Raw genomic sequence first — 14153 nt, 5'->3', positions numbered from 1 at the left:
CTTAATCAACAGATTTCTGAAATCACAGTAGCTAGTACTCCTGGTGCACTGTTAAATTATTTAGCTATTTAACCATATATTTTTAAGAAAATGCTGTTTTTGCCATAGTCCTCACTGGCTATTTAAACGTGAGATTGTCCGAGGGGTTGCTCAACGACAGTTGCTATCCATTGGGGCCGGGTTTAGTGAAGGGTCAATTGAAAGGGAACAGTTTCGAGATTATGGGGAAATTATTAGACCAAAGGTGAGGACAACACAAGACTGAATCCAAACATTACCCTGTCTATTGTCAACATGACTAGCTAAGTTATAAAATACGATATTACACTGTTAGGCTTTTACAATGCAATTCATGGAAACAGATCATCATTTTGTTGCACATAGAAATTATCCATGAGTGCATTATGGTGTGTGTGCCGCGGCAAATTTTCTTTACAATATACAAACATAGGCTCAATCTATTCAGAACAACCCATGGTATCTGTCACGTTGGTATAAAGGGATCAGGAGACAGGTGCAGGAATGCGTAATAGTTTTTTTTTATTGACCCAAATTACAGCGTGCCATGTAAAGGCACAGGGACAAAGACTAAACAAACACGTATACCAAACACAGCGTTGAAACCCAAACAAAAGAGCGAGGAACACCTCGAATAAATACACCGGGGCGAGACCCGTAATCATCTGCACCCTACAAGCGGCACGAAAGACAAAACACAGCACAGGTACTCACACGACCAACGGACATTGGAACAATAATCGACAGAACAATGGAAACCAAAGGGCACATTTATACAATCACAATCAGTGGGAATGGGGACCAGGTGTGCGTAATGACACAGCGCCGGAGGGATCCGTGACAGTATCCCCCCCAGCGGCACGACACCGGCCCTGAGGACGATCACAAGAACGCAGTGTGGGTCGATCAGGACCCGATGCAGCTGCCGAAGTTGCATCATTGTCGGACGGACCAGTTGCAGCGGCGTCGGACGGACCGGTTGTGGTGGCGTCGGACGGGCCAGTTGCAGCTGCTGAAGGTACGTCGTTGTCGGATGGGCCAGTTGCCGCTGCCGAAGTTGCGACGGACGGACCAGTTGCAGTGGCGTCGGACAGGCCAGTTGCTGAAGTTGCGGCGGCGCCGGATGGACCAGTCGCAGAGTCGTCGGACAGGCCATTCCCGCTGTCTCCCTTAATGGTCGATTATTCTGTCTTGTTGGTATAAAGGGATCGGGAGACAGGTGCAGGACTGCATAATATATATTTTTTTATTGACCCAAATTACGGCGTGCCATTTAAATGCACGGGGACGAAGACCAAACCAACACGTATACAAAACATAGGGTTGAAACACAAACAAAAGAGCAAGGAATAACTCGGATAAATACACTGGGGCGAGACCCGTAATCATCTGTGCACGATACAAGCGGTACGAAACCCAAAACAACAAAGCATAGGTATTCACATGACCAACGGACATTGGAACAATAATCGACTGCCGAAATGGAGAACAGTGGGCACATTTAAACGATACACAATCCGTGGGAATGGGGACCAGGTGTGCGTAATGACACAATTCCGTAAGGATCCGTGACAATAGGACACTATGTCATCTTGTAACTGTATATCAAACATAGTGATTGTAAAAGCTGACACATAAATATGAGTTTTATGATATGGAAATGTGAAGTGCAAATTTGGACGGATGTTTGGCTTGCTTGTATGACATCAAAGTGGTATTTATTATAATCCTCAATGTCTCATCTTTCAAAATACATAGAGTCCTCTTAATGTACAACATTTGCCTCAGTCAGAAAACAAAAAAGTTACCCAATTAGCGGGAGGGATGGGGGCGAGGTTCTCAAATTCAGGTTAACCTCTACCGACCACCAAACCCGGATCCGGGATCCCCCCCAGCATAATTGCTGACTAGCATAGCCTAGCCTAAAGTTACAGGGATATCATAAAAAAAATTGTTCATGAAATCACAAGTCCAAGACACCAAATGAAAGATACAGATCTTGTGATTCAAGCCGTCATCTCTGATTTGTAAAATGTTTTACAGGGAAGACAAAATATGTAAATCTATTAGCTAACCACTGTTAGCAAAAGACAACCATTTTTTTACTCCACCATTTTCTTACTGCATCAGTAGCTATCACCAATTCGGCTAAACTAAGATATTGATAGCCACTAACAAAGAAAAAACCTCATCAGATGACAGTCTGATAACATATTTATTGTATAGGATAGGTTTTGTTAGAAAAATGTGCATATTTCAGGTATAAATCATAGTTTGCTATTGCAGCCACCATCACAAATCTCACCAAAGCGACTAGAATTACTACAGAAAGCAACTTGTATTACCAATTTACTCATCATAAAACATTTCTTAAAAATACACAGCACATAGCAATGGAAAGACACAGATCTAGTGAATTCAGACAACATTTCAGATTTTCTAAGTGTTTTACGGCGAAAACACAATAAATCGTTATATTAGCATACCACATATGCAAACGTTACCCCAGCATGAATTCAAGCCAAAGAGAGCGATAACGTAATCATCGCCAAAATATATTAATTTTTTCACTAACCTTCTCAGAATTCTTCCGATGACACTCCTGTAACATCATATTACAACATACATATATTGTTTGTTCGAAAATGTGCATATTTAGCCATAAAAAAACGTGGTTATACAATGAAAATAGTAGCAAATCAAGCCTCAAAATGTCTGACGTCATCTTTCAGAGTGATCTAGTTTAATTGAAAGCTAATCATATACTTGACTAAAAAATACAGGGTTGACAGGAATCGAAAGACAAATTAGTTCTTAATGCAATCGCTGATTTACATTTTTTAAATTATCCTTACTTTTCAATACAGGTTGCGCCAAGCGAAGCTATAGAAAACAAAATGGCGCCATAAGCGTTTAAAATTTTTCGACAGAAACACGATTTATCATCATAAATTGTTCTTACTGTGAGCTGTTCTTCCATCAGAATCTTGGGCAAAGAATCCTTTCTTGGGTCTAATCGTCTTTTGGTCGAAAGATGTCCTCTTGTCCGTCGAAATGCCCACTAACGTTCGACCGGGACCCCGAAACGTGCCCGGCGCTTCAAAGTGCAACACAAAGCAATGCCTCAAAATCGCACTAAACGGATATAAATTGCTATAAAACGGTTTAAATTAACTACCTTATGATGTTTTTAACACCTCTAACGAGTAAAAACATGACCAGAGAAATATTACTGGCTAAACTAAAGCTTGGAAGGAGGCGAGTCCGATGTCCTTCGCGCGCAAGGCGCAGGCAGCAAAGGGAAGCTACTTCCGGTATTTGCTGTTTTATACAGCCCCTGATTGCGCAATCGACTCCATTCAAAGCGTCATCACGCACTGACATCCAGGGGAAGACGTAAGACGTGTCTGTTTCTCCATAGCATTTACACGGACCTTCAAACTGACTCCAGATCAGTGGCCAAAATGTTTGAAATCTGACTCCCTATCATGAAAAGTGCTGTAGATTGAGTTCTGTTTCACTCAGAGACAAAATTCCAACGGCTATAGAAGCTAGAGACTGTTTTCTATCCAATAATAATAATAATATGCATATTGTACGAGCAAGAATTGAGTAGGAAGCCGTTTAATCTGTAGTGCAAATTATGCTAATGCGAAACAGCACCCCCTATATTCGCAAGAGGTTAAAAAGTTGGTTTGGAGTGTATGTTAAGATAAAGTTGTCAGCTATATTGTGGGAATTATATAATGACGGGTCTATCCTTAATAAAAGCATAGGCTGTATAGAGGCACAGTTCTACAGTAATTTCCCCCAAAATTCATAATGAAGTGTTTCGAAATTCTGATGCCGCTGATGATTATTAATGGCTCTATTTAAAACTTAATAAAGAGATAATTGCAGTCGTACTCTGACATTTCACAACCCTCTCTGCATATTCCTCCCCTTCACACGATTAAATGTACAAAAAAGAAAAACCCTCAAACAGCGAAGATCCATCTGCCTCTGAAAAGCCCCAATTATTGTTAGTTTAGGCATTTCATCTACAGCCCGCTATTTATTTATTTCCCCTGGTTATAAGATATGAAATGGAAGCATATTGATGTAAGCTGCTCTGCCATGACATCATAGTCTCTTAAAAATGAGGGCTTGAAATGGCCACCAGTTGGGAGGCAAGAGGAGGAGGAGAGAAAACAGCATGTAAAGAATGAGTTCTATAAGATTAATGACACATTTCTAGTCAAGCCCCCTGACTATGAGGTGATAAATCCTAGTCAAGCCCTCTTATTATGAGGTGATGAATCCTAGTCAAGCCCTCTTATTATGAGGTGATGAATCCTAGTCAAGCCCCCTGACTATGAGGTGATAAATCCTAGTCAAGCCCCCTGTCTATGAGGTGATAAATCCTAGTCAAGCCCCCTGCCTATGAGGTGATAAATCCTAGTCAAGCCCTCTGGCTATGAGGTGATGAATCCTAGTCAAGCCCCCTGACTATGAGGTGATAAATCCTAGTCAAGCCCCTGACTATGAGGTGATAAATCCTAGTCGAGCCCCCTGACTATGAGGTGATGAATCCTAGTCAAGCCCCTGACTATGAGGTGATGAATCCTAGTCAAGCCCCCTGACTATGAGGTGATGAATCCTAGTCAAGCCCCTGACTATGAGGTGATAAATCCTAGTCAAGCCCCTGACTATGAGGTGATAAATCCTAGTCAAGCCCCCTATGAGGTGATAAATCCTAGTCAAGCTCTCTTATTATGAGGTGATGAATCCTAGTCAAGCCCCCTGACTATGAGGGGATGAATCCTAATCAAGCCCCCTGACTATGAGGTGATAAATCCTAGTCAAGCCCCATGACAATGAGGTGATAAATCCTAGTCAAGCCCCATGACAATGAGGTGATAAATCCTAGTCAAGCCCCATGACAATGAGGTGATAAATCCTAGTCAAGCCCCATGACAATGAGGTGATAAATCCTAGTCAAGCCCCATGACAATGAGGTGATAAATCCTAGTCAAGCCCCATGACAATGAGGGGATGAATCCTAGTCAAGCCCCCTGACTATGAGGTGACAAATCCTAGTCAAGCCCCCTGACTATGAGGTGATAAATCCTAGTCAAGCCCCCTGACTATGAGGGGATAAATCCTAGTCAAGCCCCCGGACTATGAGGTGATAAACCTAGTCAAGCCCCCTGACTATGAGGTGATAAACCTAGTCAAGCCCGCTGACTATGAGGTGATAAACCTAGTCAAGCCCCCGGACTATGAGGTGATAAACCTAGTCAAGCCCCCTGACTATGAGGTGATAAACCTAGTCAAGCCCCCTGACTATGAGGTGATAAACCTAGTCAAGCCCCCTGACTATGAGGTGATAAACCTAGTCAAGCCCGCTGACTATGAGGTGATAAACCTAGTCAAGCCCCCTGACTATGAGGTGATAAACCTAGTCAAGCCCCCGGACTATGAGGTGATAAACCTAGTCAAGCCCCCTGACTATGAGGTGATAAACCTAGTCAAGCCCCCTGACTATGAGGTGATAAACCTAGTCAAGCCCCCTGACTATGAGGTGATAAACCTAGTCAAGCCCCCTGACTATGAGGTGATAAACCTAGTCAAGCCCCCGGACTATGAGGTGATAAACCTAGTCAAGCCCCCTGACTATGAGGTGATAAACCTAGTCAAGCCCCCTGACTATGAGGTGATAAACCTAGTCAAGCCCCCTGACTATGAGGTGATAAACCTAGTCAAGCCCCCTGACTATGAGGTGATAAACCTAGTCAAGCCCCCGGACTATGAGGTGATAAACCTAGTCAAGCCCCCGGACTATGAGGTGATAAACCTAGTCAAGCCCCCGGACTATGAGGTGATAAACCTAGTCAAGCCCCCGGACTATGAGGTGATAAACCTAGTCAAGCCCCCTGACTATGAGGTGATAAACCTAGTCAAGCCCCCGGACTATGAGGTGATAAACCTAGTCAAGCCCCCTGACTATGAGGTGATAAACCTAGTCAAGCCCCCGGACTATGAGGTGATAAACCTAGTCAAGCCCCCGGACTATGAGGTGATAAACCTAGTCAAGCCCCCGGACTATGAGGTGATAAACCTAGTCAAGCCCCCGGACTATGAGGTGATACATTTTTCCTGGCTTCCCCTTTGATTTGACCCACACACAGCTACTGCGCTACGGATAGTTTTGTCACCGAATAGCAAATGTGTCTACTCTGGTGTTGGCACGTGCTCGCTAGCCAACAACCCATAAAGTGAGGGTAGGCTAGTCTACACGACGAATAGGAGCGACAATATTTTTTATTTGTCAGCAGTCATACATCGATCATCATGTCACTAGAATAAGACCCTCAATATTTATTGGAAAGGAGCATCAAGCTCATCAACGTTCATTATCATTTTTTTCATTTGTAGCCTAATAAACTGCATGGTTTCCCGAGTTGTTGTGGGAGGACTACACACCATATTATCGAATGACTCCAAGTTTACAATTGATATGATGGTTATAATATCAATATTTATACATAAAGGTGTTTCCACTGCCATTTCTTGCATAATTAATTTTACCGACACAAAAAGATCCCACCGTGTTGAACAAACAAATGATCTATAGGCATTTATCAACTTGTACCCGAAACCTGCTGTTTCCATCACAGCTGTCGTGATAATTGTTTTATACCATATGACTGTGAATGGAAACACGGTTTATAAAGTGATAAATGTGGTCCTTGTGATCAGCGCTAGGGAGCTGGACCGGTAATCTACGGAGGATGGCTATTCCTTCTATGACCAAGGCTCTGTGTGTTTAATCCTGGGCTCTTCAGTTAAGTATGGCATTAAAGCTGGCTTCCAGCCTAATTAGCGAAGCGCTAATTTATCCCCTCCAGTTTTCATTTATTTAATATTTTTTTTAAAAGAGAATACATTTTGGAGCGACAAAAAAAAAAAGCTAGGACACTTGAAATTGTGAAAGTGCTATCATCACCCAGTCATGCAGCGTTAGTAGACGGAGAAATCCCCCAGTTGAGACGAACATGAAATCTGTCACCGATGGAGCTACTCACACTGCAGCTCTGCTGCCATTTTACACATTTGAAAGACATTGTCATCATTAATATTTATTTTGGAAAAAACCCAGTCACAAGTATCATTGCATAGAAATAGAGATAAAGACAGTCCTATTATAATGTCAGCGGTGCTTTTTGGGGTTTGCAGAAGGGTTTTGTAGTGTCTTACAGAAACATTTTAAGCTCTTGCATAACACCTTACAGGAAGTTGCTCTTATAGGCCTACATGTGTAGTTAAAAGGAAACCACCCTGATAACATTGTTTTAGCATAATAATGTTCAGTGGAACAATGGAACATGTTCTGTGAGTTTTAACGATACAATACAATGTACTTTATTGTCCATTTACATTGAAATTCATTTCGTGACATCAGCATACAAATACACAAACACAACACAGTATATCACATGCAGTACGGAAAAATGGAAAGTACACAAGTCACACATTTACATTTTCACATATTCAAAGTCTCTGCTGTCTACTGTCCGACAGTGTATTGGGACCGCATCTGTCCTATGGCCCACTGTTCAGCATCCTGCATCTGTCCTATGGCCCACTGTTCAGCATCCTGCATCTGTCCTATGGCCCACTGTTCAGCATTCTGCATCTGTCCTATGGCCCACTGTTCAGCATCCTACATCTGTCCTATGGCCCACTGTTCAGCATCCTGCATCTGTCCTATGGCCCACTGTTCAGCATCCTGCATCTGTCCTATGGCCCACTGTTCAGCATCCTGCATCTGTCCTATGGCCCACTGTTCAGCAATTTGCATCTGTCCTATGGCCCACTGTTCAGCATCCTGCATCTGTCCTATGGCCCACTGTTCAGCATCCTACATCTGTCCTATGGCCACTGTTCAGCAGCCTGATGACCATCGGAATGGAACTTGCCCTGCTCCTATTCTTGCTGAACAGTGGGACCTTGTATCTTTTTCCAGAGGGCAGCAGTTAAAAAAATTGGGCAAGATTGTGTGTGGGATCCTCTATTAAATCTCTTGGCCTTGTTCCCTTGCCCGTTTATGGACTGTCAGTCCTTGCATCCGTAGCTAAGCCCTGTTCCTCAGCTTACCAAAACAGGGTCATGATCAGGCTGTTGAAATAACAGATTGTGCCTTTAAGGTTTTCTTTTTCCTTTTTTTTTGCTTTTGTTTAGGCCTTTTTGTTCTACTTCGTATGTTTTAATCCCTGCAGTAAATAATAACAAGTACTAACCTTACACCAATAATGAATACACTCTTCGGTTGTCCCCATAGGAAAAAAATGTAGGGTTCCAGGTAGAACCCTTTTGGGTTTCATGTAGAACCCTCTGTGGAAACGCTTCTACATGGAACCCAAAGGCTTCTACTTAGTACCAAAAAGAATTCTACAAAGGGTTCTCCTATGAGGACAGCCGAAAGGACCCTTATAGGTTCTAGATAGCACCATTTCGTTCTAAAAGTGTAATGTGGGTGACTTTCAGGAGGAAAATACTAAGCTTTTTTTTTCTAAAGTTCACTTCCTTGTATGAAGTTAAATGTCATGTTATGTTATTCTCTGGAGCCAGTTGCATTTTGCATTGTTGAGGATGTTTGAATTTTATAGGCTTGTCAGAGGACAGTATTTATCTACTTTACAATCAAAAGGGATTGCTGCTCCAAAATTCCACGCGTATTGTATGTGACTAGAACATTTTGAAGTTAGTTAATTTAGGTGTAGTAATATTAACTTTCAGACGGTGGCCTAAGGGAGGCTTGCCTGAAGCCTCGTTGTGGATAGTGGTGGTTAGGTGCTAGCTGGGCTGTAGCATGCTAACAGGGATCCTACCACTTCCACGCTTTTGCACTCTAATATGCTGTTGCTAAGCTGGAAACAAACGTCTTGGGTCACTGACCTTCGGGCTCTACAGACTACTTTCTAGGTATCCATAAGATGAAGTATATTTGCAATTCCGGAGAAATGTTCCTTTAAGTGTTTCTGGAGTATAATCTCGTATGGTGCCACTCAGAAATTCTGTGAATCACGCTCGTTTTTCTCAGAGCGGAAGATGGTCCCTATGGATTCACCCAGCCATTCTGTGTATTCAAGCAGTAAGCTCAGTCGAGTTAATAGAGGACAGTTCCTCTGAGAGTTCTCAAAATTAGACATGAAACAGGAAAAATATCTCAGAGGCCCTCAAAATATCTCCTGCTAAAGAGCCTTGCATAAAACAACAATACAATAACTAATTCCATGTATTTTTGTGCAATGCCAGTCAGTCAAAGGTTGTTAAGCTGCAGACAAGAAGCTCTGGTATCCTAGACTTGTGACTTCTGAGTTCTCATGTTAGCATTTTCATGTTAGCCTTTTCATGTTAGCCTGTAGCCTGTTTTTCCCATATACTGGACTCCCGCGGCGTAACCGAGTTTGCTAGGTGTGCACCAAAGTGCGACAGGAACATTTTAGCACTTTCCAGTGAAGTCGTAGTGGATAATTGATAAAGCCACGTCTAGTGGCATCTCATTACTGGTGCATTAGGGATAATTACTGCGGTAGATAATATAAAGGCTGGATAAATAAGGGATCTTTAAAGTCCTGTGAGTGGGGAACTTCTGGATGCAGAGGATTATGTTTGGTTTGACGTACGGAACGAGGCTCGGGATGCTGCCTGTGTTTGGAGGACAGTTTTGCTGAATTCCAAATCGCCTGCTAGTCCTCTATACCCCCCTACTCCCGAGGCACTCCTGTAGATCTGAGAGGAGTTGATAGGTGTAAACAATACGGGGAAGCAATTACCATATTGCACCTACCAAAATCAGATATCCATAGGGGCTAGGGGTTATTTTAGGACAGGTTCATTGCTACTCTTTGCCTGACTGATATAGTACAAGGGATAGTGATTGATTTGGGATCCAGCCTTTGTCTCCCTCCCCGCCTGTCTGACTCTGGCCTTCTGTCTTCCTCTCCATAGATCCGCCGGCAGTGGAGCCACTGTTCACAGAGATTCGCCAGGGTTTGGGCCGCGCTTTCACCCTCAACTGCCGCATGCTGCGGGCCCACCCGTCCAAGGTGCTCAAGTACGAGTGGAAGCTGGGCACCCGGCTGCTGACCATGGGCCAGTTGGACCAGCGCGACGAGACTGACTACCACGTCAGAGCCCTCAACAGGGAGGGCTACGGGGAGTACACCTGTGAAGTGACCAACGAGGCCGGGGCGGGTGCCTGCAGGTTCTTAGTCACAGGTGTGTACGACAGACGACGTTGGCCGTTCCAGTTTCTATACTTGCTTTGCGCTTAGTAGATTGTTTGATACTAAGTGGTCTGCTAGTGTTGATATTGAGACCAATACTGATCAATTTCTAATCCTATTCTCCTCTATTGTCTCCATACATGTCCAATGTCTTACCCCGAAAGAGAATCAGACGTTAGTACACTCTACTGTAATGTGTGTAATTCACTGCTTTTGGTTGCGGTGTATTCGGAAAGTATTCAGGCCCCTTGACTTTTTCCACATTTTGTTACGTTACAGCCTTATTCTATAAAATCTACCACAATACCTCATAATGACAAAGCAAAAAAAAAATGATATTTCTGCAAATGTATAAAACATTTTATTTACTGAAATTGCACATTTACATAAATATTCAGACCCTTCACTGAAGCATATTTGGCAGCAGTTACAGCCTTGAGTCTTCTTGGGTATGATGCTACAAGCTTGGCACACCTGTATTTGGGGAGTTTCTCTCATTCTTCTCTGCAAATCCTCTCAAGCTCTCTCAGGTTGGATGGGGAGCGTTGCTGCAAAGCTATTTTCAGGATTCTCCATAGATGTTCAAGTCTGGGCTCTGGCTGGGCCACTCAAGGACATTCAGAGACTTGTCCTGAAGCCATTCCTACGTTGTCTTCGCTATGTGCTTAGGGTATTTGTCCTGTTGGAAGGTGAACCTTCGCCCCAGTCTGAGGTCTTGAGCGCTCTGGAGCAGGTTTTCATCAAGGATCTCTCTGTACTTTGCGCCGTTTATCTTTCCCTCGATGCTGACTAGTCTCCCAGTCCCTGCCGCTGAAAAACATCCCCACAGCATGATGCTGCCATCACAATGCTTCACCGTAGGGATGGTACCAGAAAATCTTGTTTCTCATGGTCTGAGAGTCCTTTGGGTGCCTTTTGGCAAACTCCTAGTTATGTGCCTTTTACTGAGGAGTGGCTTCTGTCTGGCTATTCTATGATAAAGGTCTGATTGGTGGAGTGCTACAGAGATGGTTGTCCTTCTGGAATGTTCTCCCATCTCCACAGAGGAACTCTGAAGCTCTTTCAGAGTGACCATCGAGTTCTTGGTCACCTCCCTGACCAAGGCTCTTCTCCCCCGATTGCTCAGTTAAGCCGAGCGGTCAACTCTAGGAAGAGTCTTGGTGGTTCCTAACTTCTTCCATTTAAGAATGATGGAGGCCACTGTGTTCTTGGGGACCTTCAAAGCTGCAGAAATTTGTTGGTACACTTTCCGAGATCTGTGCCTTGACACAATCCTGTCTCTGAGCTCTATGGACAATTCCTTCGACCTCATGGCTTGGTTTTTGCTCTGACATGCACTGTCAACTGTGGGACCTTATATAGACAGGTGTGTGCCTTTCCAAATCATGTCCAATCAATTGAATCTACCACAGGTGGACTCCCATCAAGTTGTAGAAACATCTCAAGGATGATCAATGGAAACAGGATGCACCTGAGCTCAATTTCGAGTCTCATAGCAAAGGGTCTGAATACTTATGTCAATAAGTTGTTGTTTTTTTACCAGTTTTTGCTTTGTCATTATGGGGTATTGTGTGTGGGTTGATGAGGAAAACATGTATTTAATCCATTTTAGAATAAGGCTGTAACTTAACAAAATTTGGAAAATGTCAAGGGGTCTAAATACTTTCCAAATGCACTGTATGTAGCAGTCAGACCTGTAAATAGTAACAAGCAGTGGCTAACCGAGAATTGTGCATCAATGGAGAGCTGCCCCTTCACTTTCCTCACTACTCCTGGACACGGCTGCATCCCGGCTGCATCCCAAAAGGCACCCTACTTAGTGCACTACTTTTGACCAGGGCCCATAGGGAATAGGGTGCCATTTGGGATTCACCCAACGTATTGATTCGATTCACGTTCACTTTCTGTGATTGCTGTTGGTTGCAGCGAGACTCCCATTATCAATACCTCATTGTCAATACCCGGAGACAAGTAGAATCCACTCTCTGTCTATTCTAATGAAATGTATCCCATGGAGATGGCCTTGTCAGCCCTTATAAAAAACATTTATAAAAACCTAATAAGCTGCTTATCTGCGACACGACAAAGTGTTGCTTGTTTTCACTGCTAGCAGCAGACATACGCAAGGAATTCTGCACAGAATTTCAATGATTTATTGAATAGATGACAGGCTGATGATGCATTCATAATAATTAATATATGTTTGAACATGCAAGATGTCATTGTAATGATTAACACCTCTGGAAATAAAAATGGGGTGCATTAGGGTTTTGGTATTAGTGTTCTTAGTTCTCAGTGTTTTGGTATTAGTGTTTTTAACTCTCAGTCTTTTGGTATTAGTGTTCTCAGTGTTTTGGTATTAGTGTTTTTAGCTCTCAGTGTTTTGGTATTAGTGTTCTCAGTGTTTTGGTATTAGTGTTCTCAGTCTTTTGGTATTAGTGTTCTCAGTGTTTTGGTATTAGTGTTTTTAACTCTCAGTCTTTTGGTAGTAGTGTTCTCAGTGTTTTGGTATTAGTGTTTTTAGCTCTCAGTGTTTTGGTATTAGTGTTCTCAGTGTTTTGGTATTAGTGTTCTCAGTGTTTTGGTATTAGTGTTCTTATCTCTCAGTGTTTTGGTATTAGTGTTCTCTGCGTTTTGATATTAGTGTTCTCAGTGTTTTGGTATTAGTGTTCTCAGTGTTTTGGTATTAGTGTTCTCTGCATTTTGGTATTAGTGTTCTCAGTGTTTTGGTATTAGTGTTCTCAGTGTTTTGGTATTAGTGTTCTCAGTGTTTTGGTATTAGTGTTCTCAGTGTTTTGGTATTAGTGTTCTTATCTCTCAGTGTTTTGGTATTAGTGTTCTCTGTGTTTTGGTATTAGTGTTCTCTGCGTTTTGGTATTAGTGTTCTCAGTGTTTTGGTATTAGTGTTCTCAGTGTTTTGGTATTAGTGTTCTCAGTGTTTTGGTGTTAGTGTTCTTATCTCTCAGTGTTTTGGTATTAGTTTTCACAGTGTTTTGGTATTTGTGTTCTCTGTGTTTTGGTATTTGTGTTCTTAGCTTTCAGTGTTTTGATATTAATATGTATTTGAATGTAATATGACATCTCATTGAAAGATAAGTGTTTTCCTGTGTCAACACTTCTGAGGAATACAGTGTGTTTTTACATACCACTGTGTCAACACCTCTGAGGAATAAACTAATACCAAAACACTGAGCGCTAAGAACAATAATACCAAAACACAGAGAACACTAATACCAAAATGCAGAGAACACTAATACCAAAACACTGAGAACACTAATACCAAAACACTGAGAACGCTTATACCAAAACACTGAGAAGACTAATACCAAAACGCAGAGAACACTAATACCAAAACGCAGAGAACACTAATACCAAAACACTGAGAACACTAATACCAAAACACTGAGAACGCTAATATCAAAACGCAGAGAACACTAATACGAAAACACTGAGAACGCTAATATCAAAACACTGAGAACGCTAATACGAAAACACGGAGAACGCTAATACGAAAACACTGAGAACGCTAATACGAAAACACTGAGAACGCTAATACGAAAACACTGAGAACGCTAATATCAAAACACTGAGAACGCTCTCAGTGTTTTGATATTAGCGTTCTCAGTGTTTTCGTATTAGCGTTCTCAGTGTTTTCGTATTAGCGTTCTCAGTGTTTTCGTATTAGCGTTCTCAGTGTTTTGATATTAGCGTTCTCAGTGTTTTCGTATTAGTGTTCTCTGCGTTTTGATATTAGCGTTCTCAGTGTTTTGGTATTAGTGTTCTCAGTGTTTTGGTATTATTGTTCTTAGCTTTCAGTGTTTTGGTATAATCGTTCTCAGTGTTTTGGTATTAGTGTTCTCA

The 14153-nt window shown here is 42.3% G+C and overlaps 1 protein-coding gene across 1 annotated transcript in view; it reads left to right on the top strand.

The window, feature by feature from the left end:
• The window catches only part of mdga2a (MAM domain containing glycosylphosphatidylinositol anchor 2a), a 199796-nt gene that overhangs the window by 107515 nt on the left and 78128 nt on the right, over positions 1 to 14153 (top strand). The window contains 1 exon segment of the mRNA XM_039008768.1: positions 10015 to 10284. Coding sequence (XP_038864696.1) covers positions 10015 to 10284 — 270 coding nt within the window.

This window comes from Salvelinus namaycush, chromosome 15, assembly GCF_016432855.1.
Source record: "Salvelinus namaycush isolate Seneca chromosome 15, SaNama_1.0, whole genome shotgun sequence".
Taxonomy (NCBI): domain Eukaryota; kingdom Metazoa; phylum Chordata; class Actinopteri; order Salmoniformes; family Salmonidae; genus Salvelinus; species Salvelinus namaycush.
The sequence above is the reverse complement of the archived record's forward strand: the minus strand, read 5'-3'. Positions and strand labels throughout refer to the sequence as shown.